Source organism: Psittacula echo (assembly GCF_963264785.1).
Source record: "Psittacula echo genome assembly, chromosome: 7".
In the NCBI taxonomy this organism is placed as follows: Eukaryota; Metazoa; Chordata; class Aves; order Psittaciformes; family Psittacidae; genus Psittacula; species Psittacula echo.
Genome location: NC_137740.1, coordinates 36427661 through 36450655, shown reverse-complemented (window position 1 = coordinate 36450655; position 22995 = coordinate 36427661). Strand labels below are relative to the sequence as shown.

The 22995-nt window shown below is 39.8% G+C and overlaps 1 protein-coding gene across 1 annotated transcript in view; it reads right to left on the bottom strand.

The window, feature by feature from the left end:
* Positions 1–3107: 3107 nt before the first annotated feature.
* The window catches only part of SI (sucrase-isomaltase), a gene marked incomplete at both ends in the record, with an annotated part of 61131 nt that continues 41243 nt past the window's right edge, over positions 3108–22995 (bottom strand). The window contains 17 exons of the mRNA XM_080622299.1: positions 3108–3170; positions 4452–4622; positions 6712–6761; positions 8473–8561; positions 8849–8973; positions 9633–9689; positions 9806–9890; positions 10900–11048; positions 12295–12411; positions 12503–12537; positions 12933–13066; positions 16838–16976; positions 17944–18028; positions 21860–21994; positions 22243–22305; positions 22582–22689; positions 22807–22935. Coding sequence (XP_080478425.1) covers positions 3108–3170; positions 4452–4622; positions 6712–6761; positions 8473–8561; positions 8849–8973; positions 9633–9689; positions 9806–9890; positions 10900–11048; positions 12295–12411; positions 12503–12537; positions 12933–13066; positions 16838–16976; positions 17944–18028; positions 21860–21994; positions 22243–22305; positions 22582–22689; positions 22807–22935 — 1734 coding nt within the window. The remainder of the gene's footprint in view (positions 3171–4451; positions 4623–6711; positions 6762–8472; positions 8562–8848; positions 8974–9632; positions 9690–9805; positions 9891–10899; positions 11049–12294; positions 12412–12502; positions 12538–12932; positions 13067–16837; positions 16977–17943; positions 18029–21859; positions 21995–22242; positions 22306–22581; positions 22690–22806; positions 22936–22995) is intronic.

Sequence of the window (22995 nt, the reverse complement as noted above, 5' to 3'; positions counted from 1 at the left end):
GCCTGTCATTGGAAGTGTGATTTCCTTGCAATTTGTGATGGAGTTATGGACCTGGCCTCCAGCTGTCCTGTTGCTGGCTGGCCAGTGGCCCTGCACTCAGGCTAGCCTGGGGAGCTGAAGCACAGCTCAGCTTGTGCAGCACCTTTGCTGCTGCACCAATAAGTAACTGCAGCATTAACCATTCCCTATGTGGCTAAAGAAACGTATATTCCTTAAAACAGGTGGGATTATCCTCTGGTACCTGAAAAGCTGTCATCTACAGAGGGATTCATTGGACATGTTTTCTGTATCTGCTGCTCTTTTATAGCCATAACGTATTTCTTCGCCTTTTTTATTTGTTAGCCAAGGCTGGAAGGATCTGCACAACCACCATTAGCCTTTAAGTGAAATTGCCATAAATTTCTATGTTTTCCAAGCCTCTGCATGGCAAGGTTCAAGCACCTGGAATGCCAAAGTCCTTTTTTAATTAAAACTTCTAATTACATGGCTAGGTGAGACAGTTTTACGAAGTTCATTAACCTGTTACTTGACCCTGATTTAATCTCCAGGCTGTGCTTTTGGTCTGCAACAGTGCTTTTGAGGACCATTTTTGCTCTGACAAATTAAGCTTTGCCCATGCATGTGTGGGAGACACAGGTTTTAAAAAACAGACATGTCAGGAGTTGATCCAAAGCCCACAGACAGAAACTCACTGATTCCCATGAGGTTTCGGTCAGCTCTGGGATGAGCTACTTAATACTCGAACATTTCTTGAAGAAACAAAAGTGTACTTGAAAGGTCCTGTTTGCAGCTGGCTGTTCTCTGGGGTAGTTCCCCCAAAACCTGAACATTATTAAAGTTTTTTAAAAGTCTCTGTAAAGAGGAGCTCCATTTACACATGATGAAATAAAATGTAGTTACATGTGCACATTTATATGCATATATTATGTTCATGTGTATATATATATAATGGATAAATAGGTGTGTATACACACATTTCTGTATACATATACAGTATACCCATGTGTCTGTCTCAAAGGCCAATTTCAGCTTACATATGACATGAAGAACCCTACTGAAAGTAGTCAGGCTTAAACTTTCATTTTGTTCAGGAATTAAAAAGGCATAATGTCTCATTATGAAGTGAGCTTTCCTTTTGTCCATCCATCCAAAGAAATGGATAGTGGCTCAGTGCAAAAAGCTGTATCTAGTGGTGCCTGCCTATGGCTGTGCTCAGTACTGGTTTCAGAGCAGGATGCATGTCAAGCAGTGTTTTCAATACACTCTCCCCATTTTCAGCAGTTTGTTAGGTCTGTAACGCTGTCTTGATGCCTTATGGGGCAAGTCCACAACAGTGTACTATTCATAATGTCAATCTGGTATCTTAATACTAGAGAAAAGTTACCTGAAAACTTTAATATACCAAACATATGACTTTCTTGCAAATACTGTTTTCTTTGGATTTATTTTGCCCAGGGAACAAGCCAATAAAGTTCTGAAAAAGGATATTGAAAGCAGAACTTCATGGTTTTCAGGGAAGGTATTGTGCCTTCAGTGAGAATCTTCTGCTGCAGTGGGCAGCAGGATTGTGTCAACCTCTGGTGGTGCTATGCTATTTTATGAGCAGGTTTTTTAAGTGCTGGAAAGTCAAACTACTGAGGGAGTGGTAGTCAAAAAATCCCATCCTGTACTCACATAGTATGCTTGTTGCTGCTCACTTCCCTTCAGTTGAAAGCTGCCCACTACTCAGCATGGCTTATGGACTTTAATGGGATGTCATGCAGCAGGAGATGTTTCCCAACACATGTAGGTATCAGACCCAAAAAGGAGCATTACCTGGAGAGCTACTACCAACCCGCATTGAAATGTCCCCAGGTTCAGTGTTCTGCTTCTGTGATCTCCAGAGAAGGACAGTGCTGCTGCACAGACGTTCCAGAAGTGAGTGGTGGGGACCAGGATCTGCTGGACTTCAATTGCTTGTAAAAACTGCAGGAGGGAAGAGACACGCCAGGAAGTCAGTTTCAATAAATTCAATAAATTAATTACATTGATCCAACTATGAGATGTTTGCTACTCAGGTGTTTTACCACAAAATTTCAAAGCAGAGGGGAATCCTTTAAATGAATCTTAAGCACGGTAAGCACGGTCACTAGAGTTTACTATTACCTTTGACAGCAGTTTATTCCCATCAAATTTAATTGTAAACATGCTTTACCAATCTGTTTAGATCACATGTTGCACTCTTGGGATACAGAGTCTTTAATATGAATTACTATTATAGTAAACATACAACAGCATTTCCTTCAGCTAAATGAACACTCAGAGACCAACACTTGTTAGTTAACCTTGAAACTTCAAGTTTAATCTTACATATTCAGATCAAAACACTGGGGAACATAAATGTTTGGCTAAAGTCATACAAAAGCCCTGTTGACACTCACGCAAAAAAGAAACCCTATGACTTCTACAAGTATCTTAATATTTTATGTATCAACAAATTAAAACATCATTTCATGCTAAATCAGTAATCTGAAAACATTTGTTTTGTCTGGCCTTAAATACTTCTCTGTAGTAGTGACTTACATAGCCACAATTAAAATTGAGATGAATTAAATATATGCAAAATTACGGCCTCAAATCCATGCACCTAACACCAACTGCATTTTTTATTTTTTTTTTTACAAAACAAAGATTTGGCACGCATGAGGTCAGCCAGAAATTCTATTCTGAAAAAACATGGAGGTTTACATTCAGTTCTCAGTTTTGAAAGATGAAGTTAGACAGAAGTGCCATGCTGTTTAAATTGTAGATTTTTGCACTGCATGGAGACCTTGTAGTCGGCCTTCAACAATACTGAAATGTGACTGCTTTGTATCACAGAATCACAGAATCCCGAGGGTTGGAAGGGACCTCAAAAGATCATCTAGTCCAACCCCCCTACAAGAGCAGGGTAACCTAGAGTACATCATCCATAATACATGAATATGAACTAACTGTAACTAGTATGATTTTATAATAAAAAGTATTCTAAGATGACACAGATGCAGTATAAAAGTGGGAAAATTGAAAGACAGTTCTAAAATAGTGAGAAGATTCAGTGGTGTGGGTGACGTTATTTTGCAGGCATTTTAGCTCCATTGCACGGTGTAGCTTCTGCCTAATTCAAGTTGAAGGTTTGTGATTGTCAGGAGCTGTGAATAAAACAGACAAAATAAGCAATTAGCAATTCTGCCTTGAAGATCCACTGCTTTTTCTATATTCATCAGAGATAGTGGCTTCTTGGTTTAGGTAAGAAGAATTTATGCCTCTTAGTTTGCTTTTGTGTTTGTATCACTATAAACATAGTTTAACCAGCATAGATTTCTGGATTTCTGATGGTGAGGCTCTGATCCATTCCCTTGATCCAGAGGCCCTTTTAGAGTTAACATTCCTGTTACTTTTTTTATTATTATTTTTTAAGAAATTTTGAAGAGGCAGCAAAACTTGGAACATCCTGTAATTCAACTGGGCATATGAATTCCCCCTTTTGTTTCCATCCAAAAGTCAACAGCAGAATGAAACATTTTCATTTGATTTTACATTTTTAACTTATCTTTTTGTTATGTACAAAACTCACATAGTTCAGCTTTCTGTGAAAGAGAGAGAACTAAGACTTAACAGAATACTGAATTTCAAAGCAAGGGTAGTAAGATCCCATCAATAGAAGAGTTTAGGCAGACTCCCTCTGTAAGAAAATTAGCAAGACTGAATGCCTCAGCCATTCTGTTCATATCTGAAGTGTGGTCCACAGAAGTGCCATCTCAAATGGCAATACAGTTATATGTATTTATTTCAGCTGCTTTATTAGTGCCTGACTTTATTGTCTAGGGAGGTGGGAGGGGAAAATGCTCTGGACCAGTATCACCTATGCATGTGGAAGTCCCTGGGCTCTGAAGTTGGTAGAAAGTGTGCTGATAACTTTAGAAGTGGGATTTGACTCAAATGTAAGAAAGAACCCTGTGCTACAATGCCTACAGCCAAGATGTGCTATGAAAGAATAGGGAATGATTGTAGGCAAACAGGGCTGGGAAATGAAAATGTTGTCAGACAAGGCTAATGACAATGGGGTCGTGTTGAGGCGATGAAAATACTTGTAGTTGCTTTTCCTTCCTTCAAATCTCACAGGTGGCAAGTAAGCTATTAAGAAGAGTGGAAACAAAGCACAACCTAAAATCCACCACTTTTCCACTGCTGGAAGCAGTTTGGGTTCCTAACAGTAATTGCTGTGCTGAAAAGCTCTACCATACCTACTGCACAATAGGTACAGTATAGTATAATCACTGTATGATATAATAAACAGTGTATGGTATAATCATCACCTGATGTATTTTGTTAAATACATTTTAAATATGGTATTACAGCTGAGATCTCCAAAGGTTTAAGAGTGCATATGCAGCCATGAAGTTGGCATTACCCTGCAAATGACACCTCACCTGCTTGGTGTCATTGTAGTCCACAGCATGAGATGATGCAATTGTCCCACCATTCTGCAATATGGTCACCTGTGTAACTTTGGAGGGTACTCCCAGAACTTTAATTTCTGTAAACATCAGGTTGTTTGGATCAGAGTAACCGTGATGCAAAACCGTAATATCTAAAACATTCTGAAAGGAAAAGGGAAAAAAAAAAAAAAAAAAAAAAAGAAAAAAAAAATAGACTGGAGATTGACATTGGACTGGTACACATCCACTTGAACTTTTCATTTGTCCTCTTTTGCCTTTTTTTTTTTAGTACCAATATGTTGCTACTCATTTTCCAAATGTTGAAGGCTTCCATTTTCTTCACATTGTTAATCTGGCTAGATCCTGGGTTCTGCTGTGTCTTTAATTGCTACTCTTTCCCTAACACAGCCTCATCTGCTAGCTTCTGTGAGATTGATGCAGGTTCTTGCTCTTCCTGCATTATGCCCTCCCATAACAGCTCCTCCACCCCTCCCTCACCTCCCTCAGCCCTTGCAGGTCCCCTCATATTTCAGTGGCTGTGATTTTAGGTAGATTATGGGCACATGGTTTCTTTGGGATGTACCCAGGTCCAGTAGGTCTCCAGAGAGCAAATGCCATGTTGAGCAGCCCAGAGAGATGCCTGCTGGTTCACAGCCCAAGTGTGAGCCCATGCAGATGTGCTGTGATACAATTCTGTATATTTAGTGCTTAGAGTATATTACTTTTACTGTGAGTATTTTTCATTGTTGGTTGATTCAAGGCCTCTTTAATTAGGCTTTTCCTTACCAGCTTCTCTTAGGAGCAGGAAAAGGTGAATTTATTTTATAATCTGCTTGCAACTGCAAATGCTGAATATTAGCAAAACAAACTTCTCTTCCTTAGCAATTAACATCCAGTTATTTGACAAAGACAGAATTAAATATGAAGAAAGAAAATTAGAAGACATTTTGGCACTCTGGAAAGCTAATGAAATAAAGTGTGTTTTCTGTTACAATAGAAAAGCATTTCTTTTAAACCAGAAGTCACTATAATTACAGTCTGATTTAATTCCAGATATTAAACTGGTTATGATAAAAATTTAAACGCAACATCCTAGAAAAGCCAGTACTTAAAATGAGCACTCCCATTCATTGAGTCCGTTATCCAGGAATGGATGTCAGATTTTCTGCGTTGAACAATAAAGAGAACAAGTAATACCAAACCCAGGCCGTGATCCACACCAGCAGTGTGCAAAGCTGTGCTGGCACTAAACCACTTTCTCCATTCCCCCATGAGGCTGTTTCTTGCAGGCTTTGCAAAGCAGTGTGGCTACAGCAGCAAAACCCACTGCCTCCTACAGGATACTGAGCTGTTTCTATAGAATGGGGTCAATGTACACATCCTAGGATGCCTGGAGAACTAGGACTCAGGTTTACAGCTCATAACCACAAACACATCTTGGTTTTGTCATCAATGGGAGGGCATGAATAGAACTCATTAATGGGACAGGTCATGTTCCCCTCCCTTTGCCATTTTAGAGAGTGATTTATTTTGTAGTTGCCAATGACTGTATTTTCTGTTGCTTCTCCACAGAGCTAAGATTGCACACAATAGATTACATTCTGTGGTGCTCTACTAACACAGATGCCCTCCTTCTGACCCTATGAACAATTCTTTCTTTTGGGAACAGCAGCATAGCTGAAGAATAAGATAGAGAACAGCAAAGACCCTGAACTTGCAAAATGGATTGGGAACAATTTTATGTGCCCATTCTTGAGAAGAAAACCAAATTCTTTGCTGGGCAGTGATATTTCTCTGCAGCTGTAAGCCAGGATCAAAGCCTTTTGACCTTAAAGTCTCCTGTCTGCAACCTCCAGCTTCCTTCTCACTGACAGGTGCTGGTTTTCCTCGCATAGCTGTTCTAACCCCTCTGCATATTCCAGAGGTTCAGCACTGATATGCACTTTCACTGTATAGAACTAATTTGTGAAATAAACTTGCACTTTCAGAACTATATCAGAAATTACAATGCCATAAATGTACACTTTGTTTAACAATACACTATAATTGATAACTTCAGAATCATTCTTAAAGTTGTTCTTGATGCAGTTTAATCATATTACTTGTAGTCTATTCCATTGTGAGTACAAGTTAATGTTAGGGTGAGATACCAAGGCATTATGAATTTCCAAATTAAAATACCCAAAGTTAAAAATATAATAGTAATAACCTAAACTGATCATTAAAAGAAATGTGAGCTAACATTACTTACCTGATTAGCAGTAAATGATGTTAGCAGATATACACCATCTTCGTATGCATCTGACAAAAAGGATAAAATAAAATTTATTCATTAAATTCACCTCAACATGTTATCAAAATTTCAGTTCAAAAATCGTGTCCATGTACTTCACACATAAACACATGGTATGTATCTACACATGAATAAACTTTTGTATTTCCAAAAGACATACGCTTTTAAATATAAAATACTTTGATTAGAGGACAGCATGCTAATTAAATGAGGACAAAGTAAGAACATTTTAGAGGTCTGAAACAAAAGAAGGCAAATAGCATTAGAAAGATTCAGGGTATTAAGACCAGAAAGAGAAAAAATGTTTCTTGCTGAGGAAGGCATGGAAGTAATTTCCCACATCCAACCCAATTCACTGTCCAGTGGCACAACCATGATAGATAGAAATTGCTGTTGTATATTTTACCAATCCTGTTATTAAGCACTGAATCATAGAATCATAGAATGGTTGGAAAAGACCTTAAGATCATCTAGTTCCAACACCTCTGCCATGGGCAGGGATGCCTCACACTAGACCATGTCGCCCAAGGCTCTGTCCAACCTGGCCTTGAACACTGCCAGGGATGGAGCATTTTGGGCAACCTGTTCCAGTGCTGCACAACCCTCAAAGAACTTCACCTTTATACCTGATCTGAGCTTCCCCTGTTTAAGTATAAACTGTTACCCCTTGTCCTGTCTCTAAAGTAATGCTGATAATCATGAGTGCTGTAGGTTCTTGTCTCTCTGCCTTACCAAAACTAGATCACGGGCACCCTGGTGAGAGGCACCTTCTAATCTATGCTAACTTCATTTATCATCAGACTTCCATAAACCTAGCCGTGGTTTCTGCATTCCTCTGCTAACGGGCAGTGGTGTAAGTGAAGCACCAAAAAATACACTAACAACATCCTGCCAACTTCCCTACACATTATTATGCAAAATAACACCATTTTCTGCCATTACTTGCAGTAATCTCGAATGATAGCTTATTGTAATTACAACGGTAATACACTGGATAGAAAGGATAAATATCTCTTATCTGAAGACGATTTAAGTTCAGTAACGTTGACAAAATTAGTTAAAGCTTCCCACATAATCTACAGTTATGGTTTCCATTGGTTTGAAGACAAATCCTTGTTATCTGTATTGCCTTCCGTCCCAGGCACAACTTCCTTCATGCAACATATTAATTCTATAAATCACAGCATTATGCAGTTTAAATCAGGAAAAATAACTTTCTGTTATGCTACTCGGAAGGTTTAATTTCAATTTTGCTTCTTGAAGGCATGTTCAAATATGTCCTCCAGAAATGTGATTGCTTTGGCCAGAGTCCATCATTTTCATCCGCTCTTAAGGGTCCTCCCCCAGTACGCCATGCTGCACAGAGGACTCCTAAGTCTAAACTAACCACCAGCACCTCTTTCCCCAAGCAAAGGCTAAGAGATGCAGCTTCTTACAGCTTGGAGTTTCCACTTTGACAACTGGGTTGTTGTTGAAAACCACCGAGAAAAAAGCTTATATATCAGCTACTGAGCATTACTTGGTTTTCAGGGTCTGATGTAATTTGTTTCATCTCTCCCCGGTTCATATCAGTGGGTTTTGTTTTGTTTGTCTTAGTCTGGGCTTTGAATATCCCAGGGTGGAGGCTCCACAGCCTCTCTGAGCAAACTGTTTTAGACCTTGACCATCCATCCTCATAGCAAAAAAGGATTTTATGAAGGCAGAAAGCATCATACATACCAATGCGAACCCCATCATCCCAATAAAGCTGTCCTTCTGCAATCAGAGTGTCATTCAAAGCGACAGTGAGTCCCATGGGGTTTTTTCGGCTATAGAAAACACAGTATTTTTTTCTCAGTTTCCTCAGGTAGTCAATCACATTTCATATTTCTCAAATGTTAGAATGTTTTAAAAAAATATTGCATACCACTCAATTTATTTCCCAAAGTCATCTTCTTAAACTAATGCTATGAAATTTAAAGGAGGCCATTAGGAGGAAAGAAAAGCCGGCCATAAAGCTCCAGTGCCATCATACCTGTATCTTCTCTGAGGACTGGTAGTATTCTATTTGTTTGTATTTATGCAAAACTAAATTTTAAATTTCAGTCAATCTTACCTGTAAAAAGTTGTATTAGCAGGCTTTTGCCAAGCAAGGATGTATCCACCCCGGATATGCAGATTGATATGTTCCAAAGGAGCTGGTAAAAGTCTGAACTGTCCCCTAAAGCCAATATCTTCATCCTATGTACAAAAAAATTTAAAAATCCTCCACTGAGTTGCTCCCACTTTACTGGTTTGTTTGGGGGATTTTTTTATAATGAAATTATCATGTTTTGCTAGCCTGATGAAGTAGGACTTCTTACTGCAGAAGTAACTACCTAATGCGTATAAGAGAAACTGAAATGCAGAATCTATAAAAGATTGCCTTGAGTATAGGTCATAGTAGCCAAACTAAAGGGGCCAATCTGGCAAAATACAAACTTGTGATTAATTAAATGATCTGTTATGCCTGCTCTTCCAGTTACCAAATCTTTTCTTATTTTCTGTGAAAGATGCATTTAAATGTGTTTTGTGTTTCTCCCTTCCAGTATTCCGTACAAAGTCATTATGTATATTATTTGAGGCTTAAAAAAGTCAATAGAAGGACCTCAAATTAATTTACTCTAACTGTGGTTATGTTATTATAAATTAGTGTAGGATAATAATTACAGGAATCAAGGATTTTTATTTTTTTTTTATTAGCTAAGTAGCTGTTACATTGCTAAAAAGCAATACTGTATGGAAGTTTGTAATAGGGTGGGCAGGGGTTCACACCTCACCACTACTCTCAGGACACCCTTCTGCTGTCTAAGCAGCATTGTGAAGAAGACATATAAAATACAATTTTTAAAATTACTTACTGTGTGGTAATCATACCAGCGGGCATTGGGTAAGTAAGCGTTCACTGTTACAGCATTCTGGAATTAAGAATACTTGGTTTAGGTACCTTAAATGAAAAAGTGAAGTGACAGTGAAAAGTGAAAAGTGAAAGCTAAAGTGACATTAGTATTTTCATAAGTGCTTAAAAATGTACCTGTTGCATCACAGGACTGATGAGCAGTGCAGGTCCCCAAAGGAACTGCTCATATATTTCCCAGGTTGTTCTGTCTTCCACAAACCTGCAAGTTAGCAGAAAAATGGTTAGACATTGCATGCTGAACTTTTCCAAAGTGTTCCTTCTTTAAAACGTTATTGTAAGCATTTGAATGTACTGTTCCTAGTACCTAATATTTCTTCATCTTTATTCTACTATTATATAATTCATGAATCAGTTAATGCTTGCCAGGAATGCACAAAGGTCCTAATGTGAAACTCATTAGAGAAATGCAAGCTATTAGCTTTCTTTTTCCATTTCTTTGCCACAGCTTTTCAGTGTATTTAGATCACAAAACTCAGAAGGTCTGTTGTGCCTAGCCAGTGTTAGCAATAATAAGATTAGGTAGTGGACAGACTGGGAACCACTTTCTAACTTGTGCCACTTTTTTCTTAGGCAATTGCTTTGAAAAGAGGAAATCAATACATGCGAAACAACTCAGTGTTCCTCAGACAAGACATGCATGTAGATGAAGAGCACATCTAACTCCACAATGGAAGTTAAAAGTTTTTACAGGCACTGACCTACCTGACAAGGAACAAAGAAAGCTTGTGTGTCTAATGGCATTAATAAAAAAAAAACAAACAACAAACTGCTGTATAAGCTTGGACATAACAAAAAAGCCAGTTTATTTCCCCTGCAAAACCCTCATGATTTATTGCAGAATTGCATCTTCTTTTCTTAAAAGTTCTTATCCAGCTCTTTTTTGCATTTTTTTTTTTGTTCTACATACACCTGACATTCTGTTCCTTGCCCCAGAAGAGGTTAATGGTGAGATTTAAAATTTAAATTTTACTCCCAGAAAATAAGATGTTCAGTTTTGAAAAATGAAGAACTAGTGCTAATCAAGTCAGGCTTGATATTGAAAGCTCATATTCTTAACCTTATGGTTGTTTTGTTGGTTTTTTTAATAATAATTGCTGTAACTGAAAAGAAAATTTTAGTGTTAGGAGGGTCATAACTACAGAATTTTCAGTGGAAACAGAATTTTCAGTGGAAATTCCTGATAAGAAGAGCATAGGAGTCTCACTTACTCATGGAGCATGGGGCGAATCACAGTGCTACCATGGGCATGGGCTTCATACATTAAAGTGTAGAAATAGGGTAGCAAGGTGTATCTTATATTCAACACATTCCTGGAAATCTCCTCAAATGTTGCATTCCAGGAAGCAGGATCTTGCCTCTGAAAAAGACCTTTGTTAGTCCAGCTGGGTTTTGCTTGGAAAAGCTACAAAAAAACCCCAAACCACCCAAAATCAACGAAGCAAGAGAAAGACAAGGAAATTTCTATGCCAGATTAGAGCACCTTCATTTATTTATGCTTCAATTAAGAAGTAAGTGACACTAAAACCAGCAGGTACCACTGTCAGCCCTAAGAGGGGAACTGGAAAGAGGAAAGATGAGAAAAACCTGTGGGGAGTACTATAAAAACTGTTTAATGCAAAGTGGCCCAAAGGCGTGACACATCCTAGTGTACATAATTTATTATCCCTCTTTTCTGCAGGGCAGCACTCAGGACTTGCAAGCAGAGAGTGAAGCACTAATGACTGATGTCAGGGAGCACTTCCAATCTCTATTAAATGTATTGAACAATACCTTGGCAAATTGGGCAAGACTGGAAGCAACATGATAACCCTGAATCTGCATTTTTTTAAAGGCTTTAAGAGACCTATCAAGAGGTATGCCGCTGCAAGATAAAGCACACAGTTTCTGAAAAGGAGACTTTAACCCGTCAGATATATGCTATATAAATAGCTCTACTCTGCTAGACCTGGAGCTTTAACTGGAACAGAAGTGCTGTTCCCATTTTTTTTTTTTTATTTTTCCAGTTATCTTATTTTACAGCTTTCTACAATATAGTCCTTAGCCAGCACAGACCGACATTTAGGCAATTACTTTCCTTTACTCTTAAAAGAAATACAATATCTGATGGTGGCATATGTGCAGAGTACAGAAATTGCCGAGTCTTACTCCAAAATCTAATTACTCTGTTCCATTTTCTCATTTGATGTATAATTATGGTCAATTAGGGCTGAGAGCACTAAGGTCAGCTTTGCTCCTTTAAGTGCATTTGCCACCAAGGCGTTCTATTTTAGTCTTGCCGGTGTAGTGTGTTTAAATAAAAATGATACACAGGGAAAAATACATAGGAGTTGGATTCAGTCAAAGCAAACTTAGAATATGCTTCCTGCAAGCAGTCCAAATCCCAGAGCAGCATAAAGCTTCCCAGGTGAGGGGGAGCCTTATAGGCAAGCTAGCACATAAATAAAGACAATTTTTATTTGATAAAGAGCAAAACATCTTTTTGTGTCCATTTTGCTTGGAATGTAATTTTTTGAGCCAGGTGAGCTTGTGCGATGTTCTGCTTGGTCTCTATATTGTGTTGCAAAGGCCCAGCAGTTAACAACTGTTAAAAACTTGCGACTCACTCTTGTTCCTTTCTGATTGTGATTCCTTGAATATGGGTAAAATGCGCCTAGTTCCGTCCAGCGAATACACAGCTCATACTCTGAGTCTCTGAAGAAGCCACAGATATCAGCTCCTGTCTGAAAGTTTCAAAATGATCCAATTGGGATACAATAAATTTATGTACAGCATCAAGAAAATTAAATGTAAGGTAATAACTCATTAGCTTACATAAGATATTCCAAAGAGACTGAACTCCATCATACCTGAAAGGAAAAATAATTCAATATTACTGGCTGTTGTTTTGTGGGGATTTTTGTCCCCCTTTGGTATGCTAATGCTTACATAGCTAATACTTATTGTAATGCTGAATGAAAATAAAAAAACCCAAGCATTAATCCCAGTGTGCCATGTTTTTCTGCTACAGAGAGAGATGGAAACAAAGAAAGGAGGGCAGGACATAGGGCACAAAGGTGGTTGGTCCCAAGGGAATAAAAGAGTTCCTAGCACGTGGTGCAGAAATAAAGAAGTGAAAAAAGGAATTGACCACTTATTATGGTTCCTCAATTAAATTGCTTACATGAGATAAAACCACATGAATACTAAAAGCAAGTAGAACTGCATGCAGTAAATTGAATACAGATACTTTTCTTTCTCATACCAATAACAGATGTAGTTAGCTGATCCCAAGCTGCAGTGTTATCACCTAACCAGTGTCCTGCCCATCTTCCACTGCTGGGATATGTGGAACGGGCGATAACGATCCCACGCTCCTTGGTGGCATTCTGCAAGCCTCTGAGATTGAAAATAGAGCAAAAAACAAATTACATGAGAAATATTACATGGTAATTTATTATACCAGATTCTCTGAAATTAAAGGGCTTATATTTTCAAAGCAAAGGAGGGCATTGCTGTATGCATGAATGTGCATACATCCAATGCAGATGTGCTTTTTATGGCCATTTACTGTAATTCACACATCGACAGTAGCTCAGCAGTGTCAGCCAACCTGTAACTGGAAAAAGAACGGCAGGCAAGGACATGTTAAAATCACAGAATTATTGAATGTTTGGGGTTAGAAGGGAAAAGATCATCCCCTTGCCATGGGCAGGAGCACCCTCCACCAGACCAGGTTGCTCAAAGCCCTGTCCAAAATGGCTTTGAATGCTTCCAGGGGTGAAGCATCCACAACTTGCGGATGTAGCCCAACTTGCATTTTTTCTAAGGTCTCCATCTAAGGTCTCCATGGTGTGTTCCAGGGCACCTCGTTCCTTTCTTGGCATACCTGAAAACTTGCAGCAGCAGTTAAAAATGATTCAGCAAAAATCATATCAAAAATAATGTAAGGGGCAAAATAGAGATGCCAGGACTATTGGGCCTGCCAGTATAACTCCAGTTGCCAAAAAGTTATTAGAACAAGTAATGGATCTGAAATAACTTCAGAAATACCAAGGTGACATGATATCAGTATGGAACGACCAATATGGATTTGTCTGTAAACAACATACTAAACCAGCTGTTTTCTTCATGTGGCAAGTAACAGGTCTTACAGTGAAGGAGTGACACCAATGTGTGTGACTACCTTAGCATTGGCTGACCTCTTGGTCTGATCACATTTGGCTTCCTCATAAGCAGAAGGGATTTCATCGACAGGTTAATTAACTTTTGAGGATGGTGGGACTTATTTTTATTTCCCAAATTAGAGACAAATCTCTACAGAGTGGGAAACATGCAGGTACTTTGGTTTGAGGTATAAAAAATAGCTAGCACCAGGAAAGTGCTGTCATGTATTTCTGATGTTCTGGCACTAAACTGCTATGGCCTTGCTAAGGATCATTGCTACAGAGAGAGGAGACTGTGACATGCAGATGACTCAGAAGAGCCCTTGAGGTCTGGGAGGTGTGGATGTGAATGAACTGGATGGAGAACCAATTAACCAAGTAACCTCATTCCTCAAATACTTAAAAGAAAATAATTTAATTTTCTCGAATAAAACCTTGGTCATTGCCACAAAGTACCTGCAGAGGCAACCAAGTAAGCTTAAGGGAAAAAAAAAAAAAACAAACCAAAATCGCTGAGTTCAGGGGAATTTATGGTTCCTGGTTCCTCCACTGAGGATACAAGCACCTTTCTCTGTTAGCATATGCTGTTGGTCTACGCTGTGTGGCTAGCATGGATGCATTACTGCTCCACTTTCTTAGAACAACTCCTTTGCAGCCATGCATCCACTGTGGATCATTACAGTACTAAAGTACTAAACCACAATACTAGTCAGAAAGCTTCACTGATTAAATCACACAGCTTTCGATGCTAGCTCCACAATAATTGTCTAAACAGCTGTTTCAATAATGCACTATTTATTTATTTTTCTACTGGATTTGCAGCTTTAGTGATGCTATAATTACAGAAAAAATGCACAAGTCACTTTAATTACCATAGTAATTGAACTAGACTAATGTGTTGCAGTTATTTCTTCCAAGACAAACTGTTAAGTTTTCAGTATCTTTTATTTCTTTGTAATATGCTACCCAACATTTTCAGCCTCTGCTTAGTCTACTTCAAGAATGCTTTGGAAATTGCAGATAAAATTTCAAATGTAAAGAATAGAACTGCTCAAGAATGAGTATGGCCTCAGTGTTTTGCTGGCTGAAGGTGCCAACTCTGTCCTCCGGGGCTGAGCCAAAGCTGTATCCATGAAAAGCAATTACATGTCTTCTGTTGCACAAGTACTCCTTCAGATACTATCAAAGAATAAATTGGAAACTGATATATATATGTATTGCAAATAACATTTTCTATAAATTTCAAGTGTGAGAATATCTGTAAAAGGTGTGTAAGTTGTAATAGTTTCTCTTATGGTACCTTTCAAAACAGAAGGACATATTTCACTACATTTGTGTTCATACTTAATACAGAGAAATGCTGGTAATATTCCTGTTACTGTCAAATTATTGTTTACTTACAATGCCCAAATTGCATGTGATTTGACTGACAGCAGAAGTGTCAGATATTCCTTCTTGTCCTGTCAGCAGTTTCACTTCTGCCTTGACCGGCAGCGCTGCAATGTCATGCTGCCAAGTATAACATCCACTCAGTCAAAAATTCAAGCAGCCTTAATTTTTTTTTTTTTTTTTCTGGTAATATTAAAGGTCGCAAGGTCTATAAAGTTGTTAAGCCCTCTACAGAAACACTGTTCCTTGCTTACTCATTGAATTGGAGATGAAACAGCAGATATATTATCGTTAGATCAGACGTTATCTATACCAGATGGGGTACTATTCAGAAAGGAATAGATAATGAGATTTGCCTTGGAACTGAGAAAATAAATTCTTAAAAGTCAAGCTTTATGCACACAGTTTACAATTTAAAAGACACTGTTTTCCCCTTTCACTACTACTCAATTTGTTTTAAATAGAGGACATAATCAAGACCTTCTTAAATTAACATTCTTAAAAAGCTATATTCATTTTCCCTCACTGGATGTACAGTGTAAGGTGAAAACAGTGGCAGTGCTAGGAGTAAACCAGGTCATGCCAGCCAAACCTAGAAACAGGAAGTATTTTAGATTTTAATTACGATAATGGTGTGACACTATCCTGGAGTAATTACTGTTCCCAAGAGCTGATCAAGACATTCAGACCTGTTCTCCATTCTGCCTTGTGAATGAATACCTGAGCAGAGTCTTTGGATTGACTGCTCTCTTTTGCAACGCAGAGCATCGCCCTGGCTTAGCCTTGGTGGCTGCCTCATAATAGAAACCTCTGCTGAAAAGGCTACATGTTGTGTTTGAATGTGTTGAGACAAGGAAACACTCGATGGCAAGTAATTACATACAAATTAAATTATATGAGAAACAGCACCGTAGCCATCTTATTTCATAATCCAGGTCAGTAATTAAATTTGCACAACATAATGTTTATATGGATGAAGATCTTGGAACAGGTATACCAAGAACTGCTCCCCAGCTGGGCAAGCAGTAAGTTTCTTTAGTATCAGACTTGGGTAAACTGTCTTGAAAATGTACCTTGAAAACTGCATCTGCTCAGGGTCAGTGATTTTAAAGCCACTAGACTCAAAACAAAGACTTTGCCTGCTTGTCCTGAGACAGTCAGTGATGCAGCTGCAGGTGTAGACATGCTTGAGCAGGTGTGGGTTGTTTTTTTTTCTTGCTGGCTCCAGCTGCAGAAGGTATTTACTGCAGTGAAATCACAGAAGCACAGCTTCAGCTTAGAACTGTGCAGACCCACTTCCCCTTCTGCACATCCCTTCCAGCAGCTCGGGTTCATATCACCCTTTCTGCACCATGGGCAAGATCACTGTGCTAACCAGGCAGTAAAGGGACTGAAAGAATCCCAACTGCCAGAGATACAGAACTGCTGCTTAAACTTTGGAACATCAGAGTCCACTTCTAGCTGAATGGAAGAATCAAAGATAATGGAATGAAAAGGAAGATTTCTCAAGCTTATTAAATAAGCTGATGAAAGTTTGCCTCGAAGAATATAGACACAGAATATTCATGTGTAACGCATTTTGGAGACAATAAGAAAGTATGCAGACTTCACTTACTCTAGGGTAGGTTTTGTTTGTGACCATCCATAAAGAGAGTGGACATCATAGTGTCTAACTGGGGTACCGTCTGGAAGATATTGTTGACCTTCCATGCATGGAGTTTTGACAATTAATCCGTCTGACCGATATCCCAAATCTAATGGAAGCAGAACAAAAACACTTAATAATGAACATTCAAATGTTTATGAATTATTAGAGTTACTTTTCCTTAATTTTCATCATTTCATAGCCATTCAGTCTCTTTTAGGCATGTACACTGTCATTTATTTATTTATAATTATAAAAAATACCATTTCCAAAATAGAATATTTCTAACATTCCAGTTTAGGCATCTGATTTTCTAAGTGTTAATAGCTCAGTTACAGATGTTCTTACAAAAGAGGCTCAAAGAGGACAAAGTATATTCAAATTCAGAAGACATTGCAGATCTTTGTAAGCATCATCAGATCATCCATATATACAGAGAAAATGGGTGTGGCAGGAAGTATGGTCTGTGTCTGAATATTAACTTCCTTACAATTTCTTAGAAACTATTCATAATAACTGAAAAGAAAGAGTAAGCAACAGGAGTATGTTAATAAACCATTAATAAATAATTACTAATTAGTACTGTACACAGGTACTTATGTAAAGCCAAGATAAAAATGCTAAGTATTTCAAGTATTTGTATAGATAATGGTAATTATCTATTCTAGCTGTATTATATATATTATCTATTCTAGCTGAATGGTAATGAGAAGAGACACAAGAATATTTTCTAGATTTTTAATTAATTGCATTATTAATCCGAGAAACCTGTAAAACAGAGAACTCCATTCTTCACCATGCCTAAAGCAAAGCACCTGGATCTAAAACAGGTATCAAAATCCATATGAAGGCAACTAACTGAGAGTAATTTTATTTTTAAAAATGCCATGCAGTTACAGCTCCCACTGAAATAGGTGGGGTTAAAATATACCCATACTCCAGAACTTAAGGGCCACTTTCAGTTAGGAGTTGTGGTCTTATATACCTAACTTTACATATTTATGCCACATACACCATATCAGAAATTACATAAAAACTATAATGACCTAAAACATTTAAGGAGTAATTAGACTTACGAGGCACATATGGTGGCATGTTTAAGAGGTCATTTCTACAGCCGCCAATGGCACCATTCAGAAAAGTTGCTGGTTCATTCATGTCCTAAAAACATAGAGTAAAACCTGATTGTAATTGCTTCAAACCTACAAAACACAGTAAATTCTATATTACAAACAAACAGCATTGTAGAAGAAGCCTTTGCAGCTGTAGTTTCACACAGAATCACAGAATCACAGAATATTAGGAATTGGAAGGGACCTCAAAATCCCCCTGCCAGAGCAGGAACACCTAGATGAGGTTACACAGGAAGGCGTCCAGGAGGGCTTTGAATGTCTCCAGAGAAGGAGACTCCACAACCCCCCTGGGCAGCCTGTTCCAGTGTTCCGTTACCCTCACTGAAAAGAAGTTTCTTCTCAAATTTAAGTGGAACCTCTTGTGTTCCAGTTTATACCCATTACCCCTTGTCTTACCATTGGTTGTCATCGAGAAGAGCCTGGCTCCATCCTCGTGACACTCCCCCTTTATATATTTATATACACTAATAAGGTCACCCCTCAGTCTCCTCTTTTCCAAACTAAAGAGACCCAGCTCCCTCAGCCTTTCCTCATAAGGGAGATGCTCCACTCCCTTAATCATCTTAGTTGCCCTGCGCTGGACCCTCTCCAGCAGGTCCCTGTCCTTCTTGAACTGAGGGGCCCAGAACTGGACACAATATTCCAGATGCGGTCTCACCAGGGCAGAGTAGAGGGGAAGGAGAACCTCTCTTGACCTACTTACCACGCTCTTCTAACACACCCCAGGATGCCATTGGCCTTCCTGGCCACAAGGGCACAGTGCTGGCTCATGCTCATCCTGCTGTCCACCAGGACCCCCAGGTCCCTTTCCCCTTCACTGCACTCTAATAGGTTATTCCCCAACCTGTACTGGAACCTGGGGTTGTTCCTACCCAGATGTAATACTCTACACTTCCCCTTGTTATATTTCATCACATTTTTCACAGCCCAACTCTCCAGCCTGTCCAGGTCTCACTGGATGGCAGCACAGCCTTCTGGCGTGTCAACCACTCCTCCCAGCTTAGTGTCATCAGCAAACTTGGTGATAGTACATTCAATTCCCTCATCCAGGTCATTGATTAAGATATTGAATAATACTGGCCCCCGCACTGACCCTTGGGGTACTCCACTAGATACCGGCCTCCAACTAGACACCGCCCCATTGACCACAACTCTCTGGCTTCTGTCCTCCAGCCAGTTTGCAGTCCACCTCACCACCCGACCATCCAGTCCACACTTCCTCTGTTTAGCTGTGAGCTGTTCAGTCTGCCATTCCATGTTTTCTTGACAAAATCACAGAATATTAGAATCACAGAATAATTAGTGTTGGAAAGGACCTTAAGATCATCTAGTTCCAACCCCTCTGCCATGGGCAGTGATGCTCACACTAGACCATATCGCTTGGAGGCTCTGTCTAACCTGGTCTTGAACACTGCAGGGGATGGAGCATTTACCATTTTTTTGGGTAACATGTTCCAGTGCCTCACAATCCTCACAGTAAAGAACTTCTTCCTTATATCTATAACCTGATCTACCCTGTTTAAGTTTAAACCCATTACCACTTGTCCTTGGTGGAAGCAAGGACAGGTGGCCTGGGAAGAATACAGGGATGCTGTCCGGGAAGATAGGGACCAGGTTAGGAAAGCTAAGGCCCAGTTAGAATTAAACTTGGCTAGGGATGTTAAGGATAACAGGAAGGGATTCTATAGGTACGTAGCAAATAAAAGACAGACTGGGAACAGCGTAGGCCCCCTCCGGAAGATATTGGGAGAACTGGCTACCCAGGATTTGGAGAAGGCTGAGGTTCTTAATGATTTCTTTGCCTCAGTCTTCACTGGCAAAGGCTCTGACCACACCACCCAAGTGTTGGAAGGTGAACGCAGGGACTGTGAGAATGAAGACCCTAAGACCACTGAAGGAGAGGATCTGGTTCGAGACCATCTTAAAAACCTAAATGTACACAAGTCCATGAGACCTGATGAAATCCATCCGCGGGTCCTGAAGGAGCTGGCGAATGAAGTTGCTAAGCCCCTGGCCATCATATTTGAAAAATCATGGCAGTCAGGTGAACTTCCCAACAACTGGAAAAAGGGAAATATAACCCCCATTTTCAAGAAGGGGAAAATGGATGACCCAGGGAATTACAGACCAGTCAGTCTCACCTCCGTGCCTGGCAAACTCTTGGAGCAGATTCTCCTGGAAGACATGCTAAGGCACATGAAAAACAAGGAGGTGGTTGGTGACAGCCAGCATGGCTTCACTAAGGGGAAATCCTGCCTGACCAATTTGGTGGCCTTCTGTGATGGGGCTGCGGAACTGATGGAAAGGGGCAGAGCAGTTGATGTCATCTACCTGGACTTGTGCAAAGCCTTTGACACTGTCCCACCCGACATTCTTGTCTCTAAATTGGAGACACAACAATTTGATGGGTGGACCACTCGGTGGATAAAGAACTGGCTGGATGGCTGCACGCAGAGAGTTGTGGTCAATGGCTCAATGTCTGGCTGGAGACCGGTAACGAGTGGTGTCCCTCAGGGATCGGTGTTGGGACCGGTCTTGTTCAACATCTTTGACATGGACAGTGGGATTGAGTGCGCTCTCAGCAAGTTTGCTGATGACACCAAGCTGTGTGATTCAGCTGATACGCTGGAGGGAAGGGAAGCCATCCAGAAGGACCTTGACACGCTTGTGAGGTGGGCTGATGCCAACCTTATGAAGTTGAACCATGCCAAGTGCAAGGTCCTACACCTGGGTCAGAGCAATCCCAGGCACAGCTACAGGTTGGGCAGAGAAGAGATTCAGAGCAGCCCTGCAGAGAAGGACTTGGGGGTGCTGGTCAATGAGAAAATGAACATGAGCCGTCTTCAGTGTGCACTCGCAGCCCACAAAGCCAACTGTATCCTGGGCTGCACCAAAAGGAGCATGACCAGCAGGTCAAAGGAGGTGATCCTGCCCCTCTACTCTGCTCTCGTGAGACCTCACTTGGAGTATTGTGTGCAGTTCTGGTGTCCTCAACATAAAAAGGACATGGAACTGTTGGAACAAGTCCAGAGGAGGGCCACAAGGATGATCAGGGGACTGGAGCACCTCCCGTATGGAGACAGGCTGAGCAAGTTGGTTCTGTTCAGCCTGGAGAAGAGAAGGCTGCGTGGAGACCTCATAGCAGCCTTCCAGTATGTGAAGGGGGCCTACAAGAATGCTGGGGATAGACTCTTCATCAAGGACTGTAGTGACAGGACAAGGGGTAATGGGTTAAAACTTAAAACAGGGGAAGTTTAGGTTGGATATAAGGAAGAAATTCTTTACTGTGAGGGTGGTGAGGCATCGGAATGGGTTGCCCAGGGAGGTTGTGAATGCTCCATCCCTGGCAGTGTTCAAAGTAAGGTTGGACGAAGCCTTGGGTGACATGGTTTAGTGTGAGTTGTCCCTGCCCATGGCAGGGGGGTTGGAACTAGATGATCTTAAGGTCCTTTCCAACCCTAACTATTCTATGATAATATGATTCTATCGCTACAGTCCCTGGTATGGTGCAAGGACAAGGAGCCATAAAGTGTTTCAAGGGAAGAACTGTGAGTCTGGGCTGCTTTCTATGTGCAAAGACTGTCACAGTGGAGGAAGAAAGTCACAGCATACCAAGGCGGTGCAAGAGTACAACCTAGAGCCAAAGTGGTGCCTTTGGTTGAGGGATCAGGTTCTGCCTTGTGCTCTGATTGCTTTCCCTCCATCCTACTTTTTTTTTTTTTATTTTACCTAATGGCAATTCAACACCAAATACCCTCTGAACTTCATCAGTAGTACATATACTGTGCGATTTCTCTGCTAGTGTCTGACAGAGAAAACAAAAAAAAAACCCAGAAATTGAACGCATTTCTACACTTACAATCCACAAGCCATCAAACTTGATGCTTCTTGAGGTGTTGGTGGGATTGTTGTAGAACTCCAGGATTTCTCTCTTCCACCATTCTGCTGTGGAATTGCGCAAGAAGTCTGGGAAAGCAGCATGTGCTCCATAGAGCTATAAAAATAGTAGGAAAACAAAACAGATACATGTTTGAAAGTGTCCTGTTACAATGTTGGAATTTTTTTTTAAAAAACAAATAAGTTACTTCTTCAGTAACTTTTTTGATTCTGTTAGGAAGTCTAGTGAGTTTCAGCACCTTATTCTTCTCACCAGATTCATCAACTAATTTGCTGCTATTTTCCTTAATTCATATGCTGCTCTGTCTATATTTGAGTCAGTAAGCAAATCATAGGAATATTTACCTGTATTTGGGTTTCCTCAGGCAGTGACTCATTGACTTCCACATCAGGAAGAAATGGCCAGACCTAATATGACAAAGGACATTATTATAAAATAATCAAACCACATTGAATGAGCATCAGCAACAGACAGATATAACCATTCTTCCCTGATATCTATGTGAATGACAACACAAACTGAAGGCAATTCAATTTGTAGTATTTATTATGTGTCATTTACATACAGGCATGACCATGCTACTAACAGACTTTCCCACTAAGGACAGCACTAAAGCCTAGGCTGACATGGTGTTTACTTGGATACAGTATGCCTCTACCATCACCATTTTTTAAGAACAGTACCTTGGAGTATATAATGTCATTGGTATTAGGCCATTTTATGAAGACATCATCCTGCACACCTCTTGAGAAGGTAGGATAATTGGTTTCATTTCCAGAGATGGTTGGATCCTATAATTAAAAATACTTTTACCTGTATGCTTAAAAAACAATTTTAGAAACGCTGTTGAATATATTCTGCATTCTGCAATGATATATTGAAAGTTAGAAGTAGTATTCAAAACTGACCAGGATAACGATAAATCTCATTCCTTCTTCTTTTATTTTGTTAACCAGAGCTGGTAATCCAGCAAAGCGTGTGCCAATGGTGAAGTCCAGTTGCCTTTCCATATAGTCAATATCTGCATATTGGACATCCTGCAGTTAATAAATAAATAAATAAATAAATAAATAATTTTTTTCTATTTTGCCAAATAG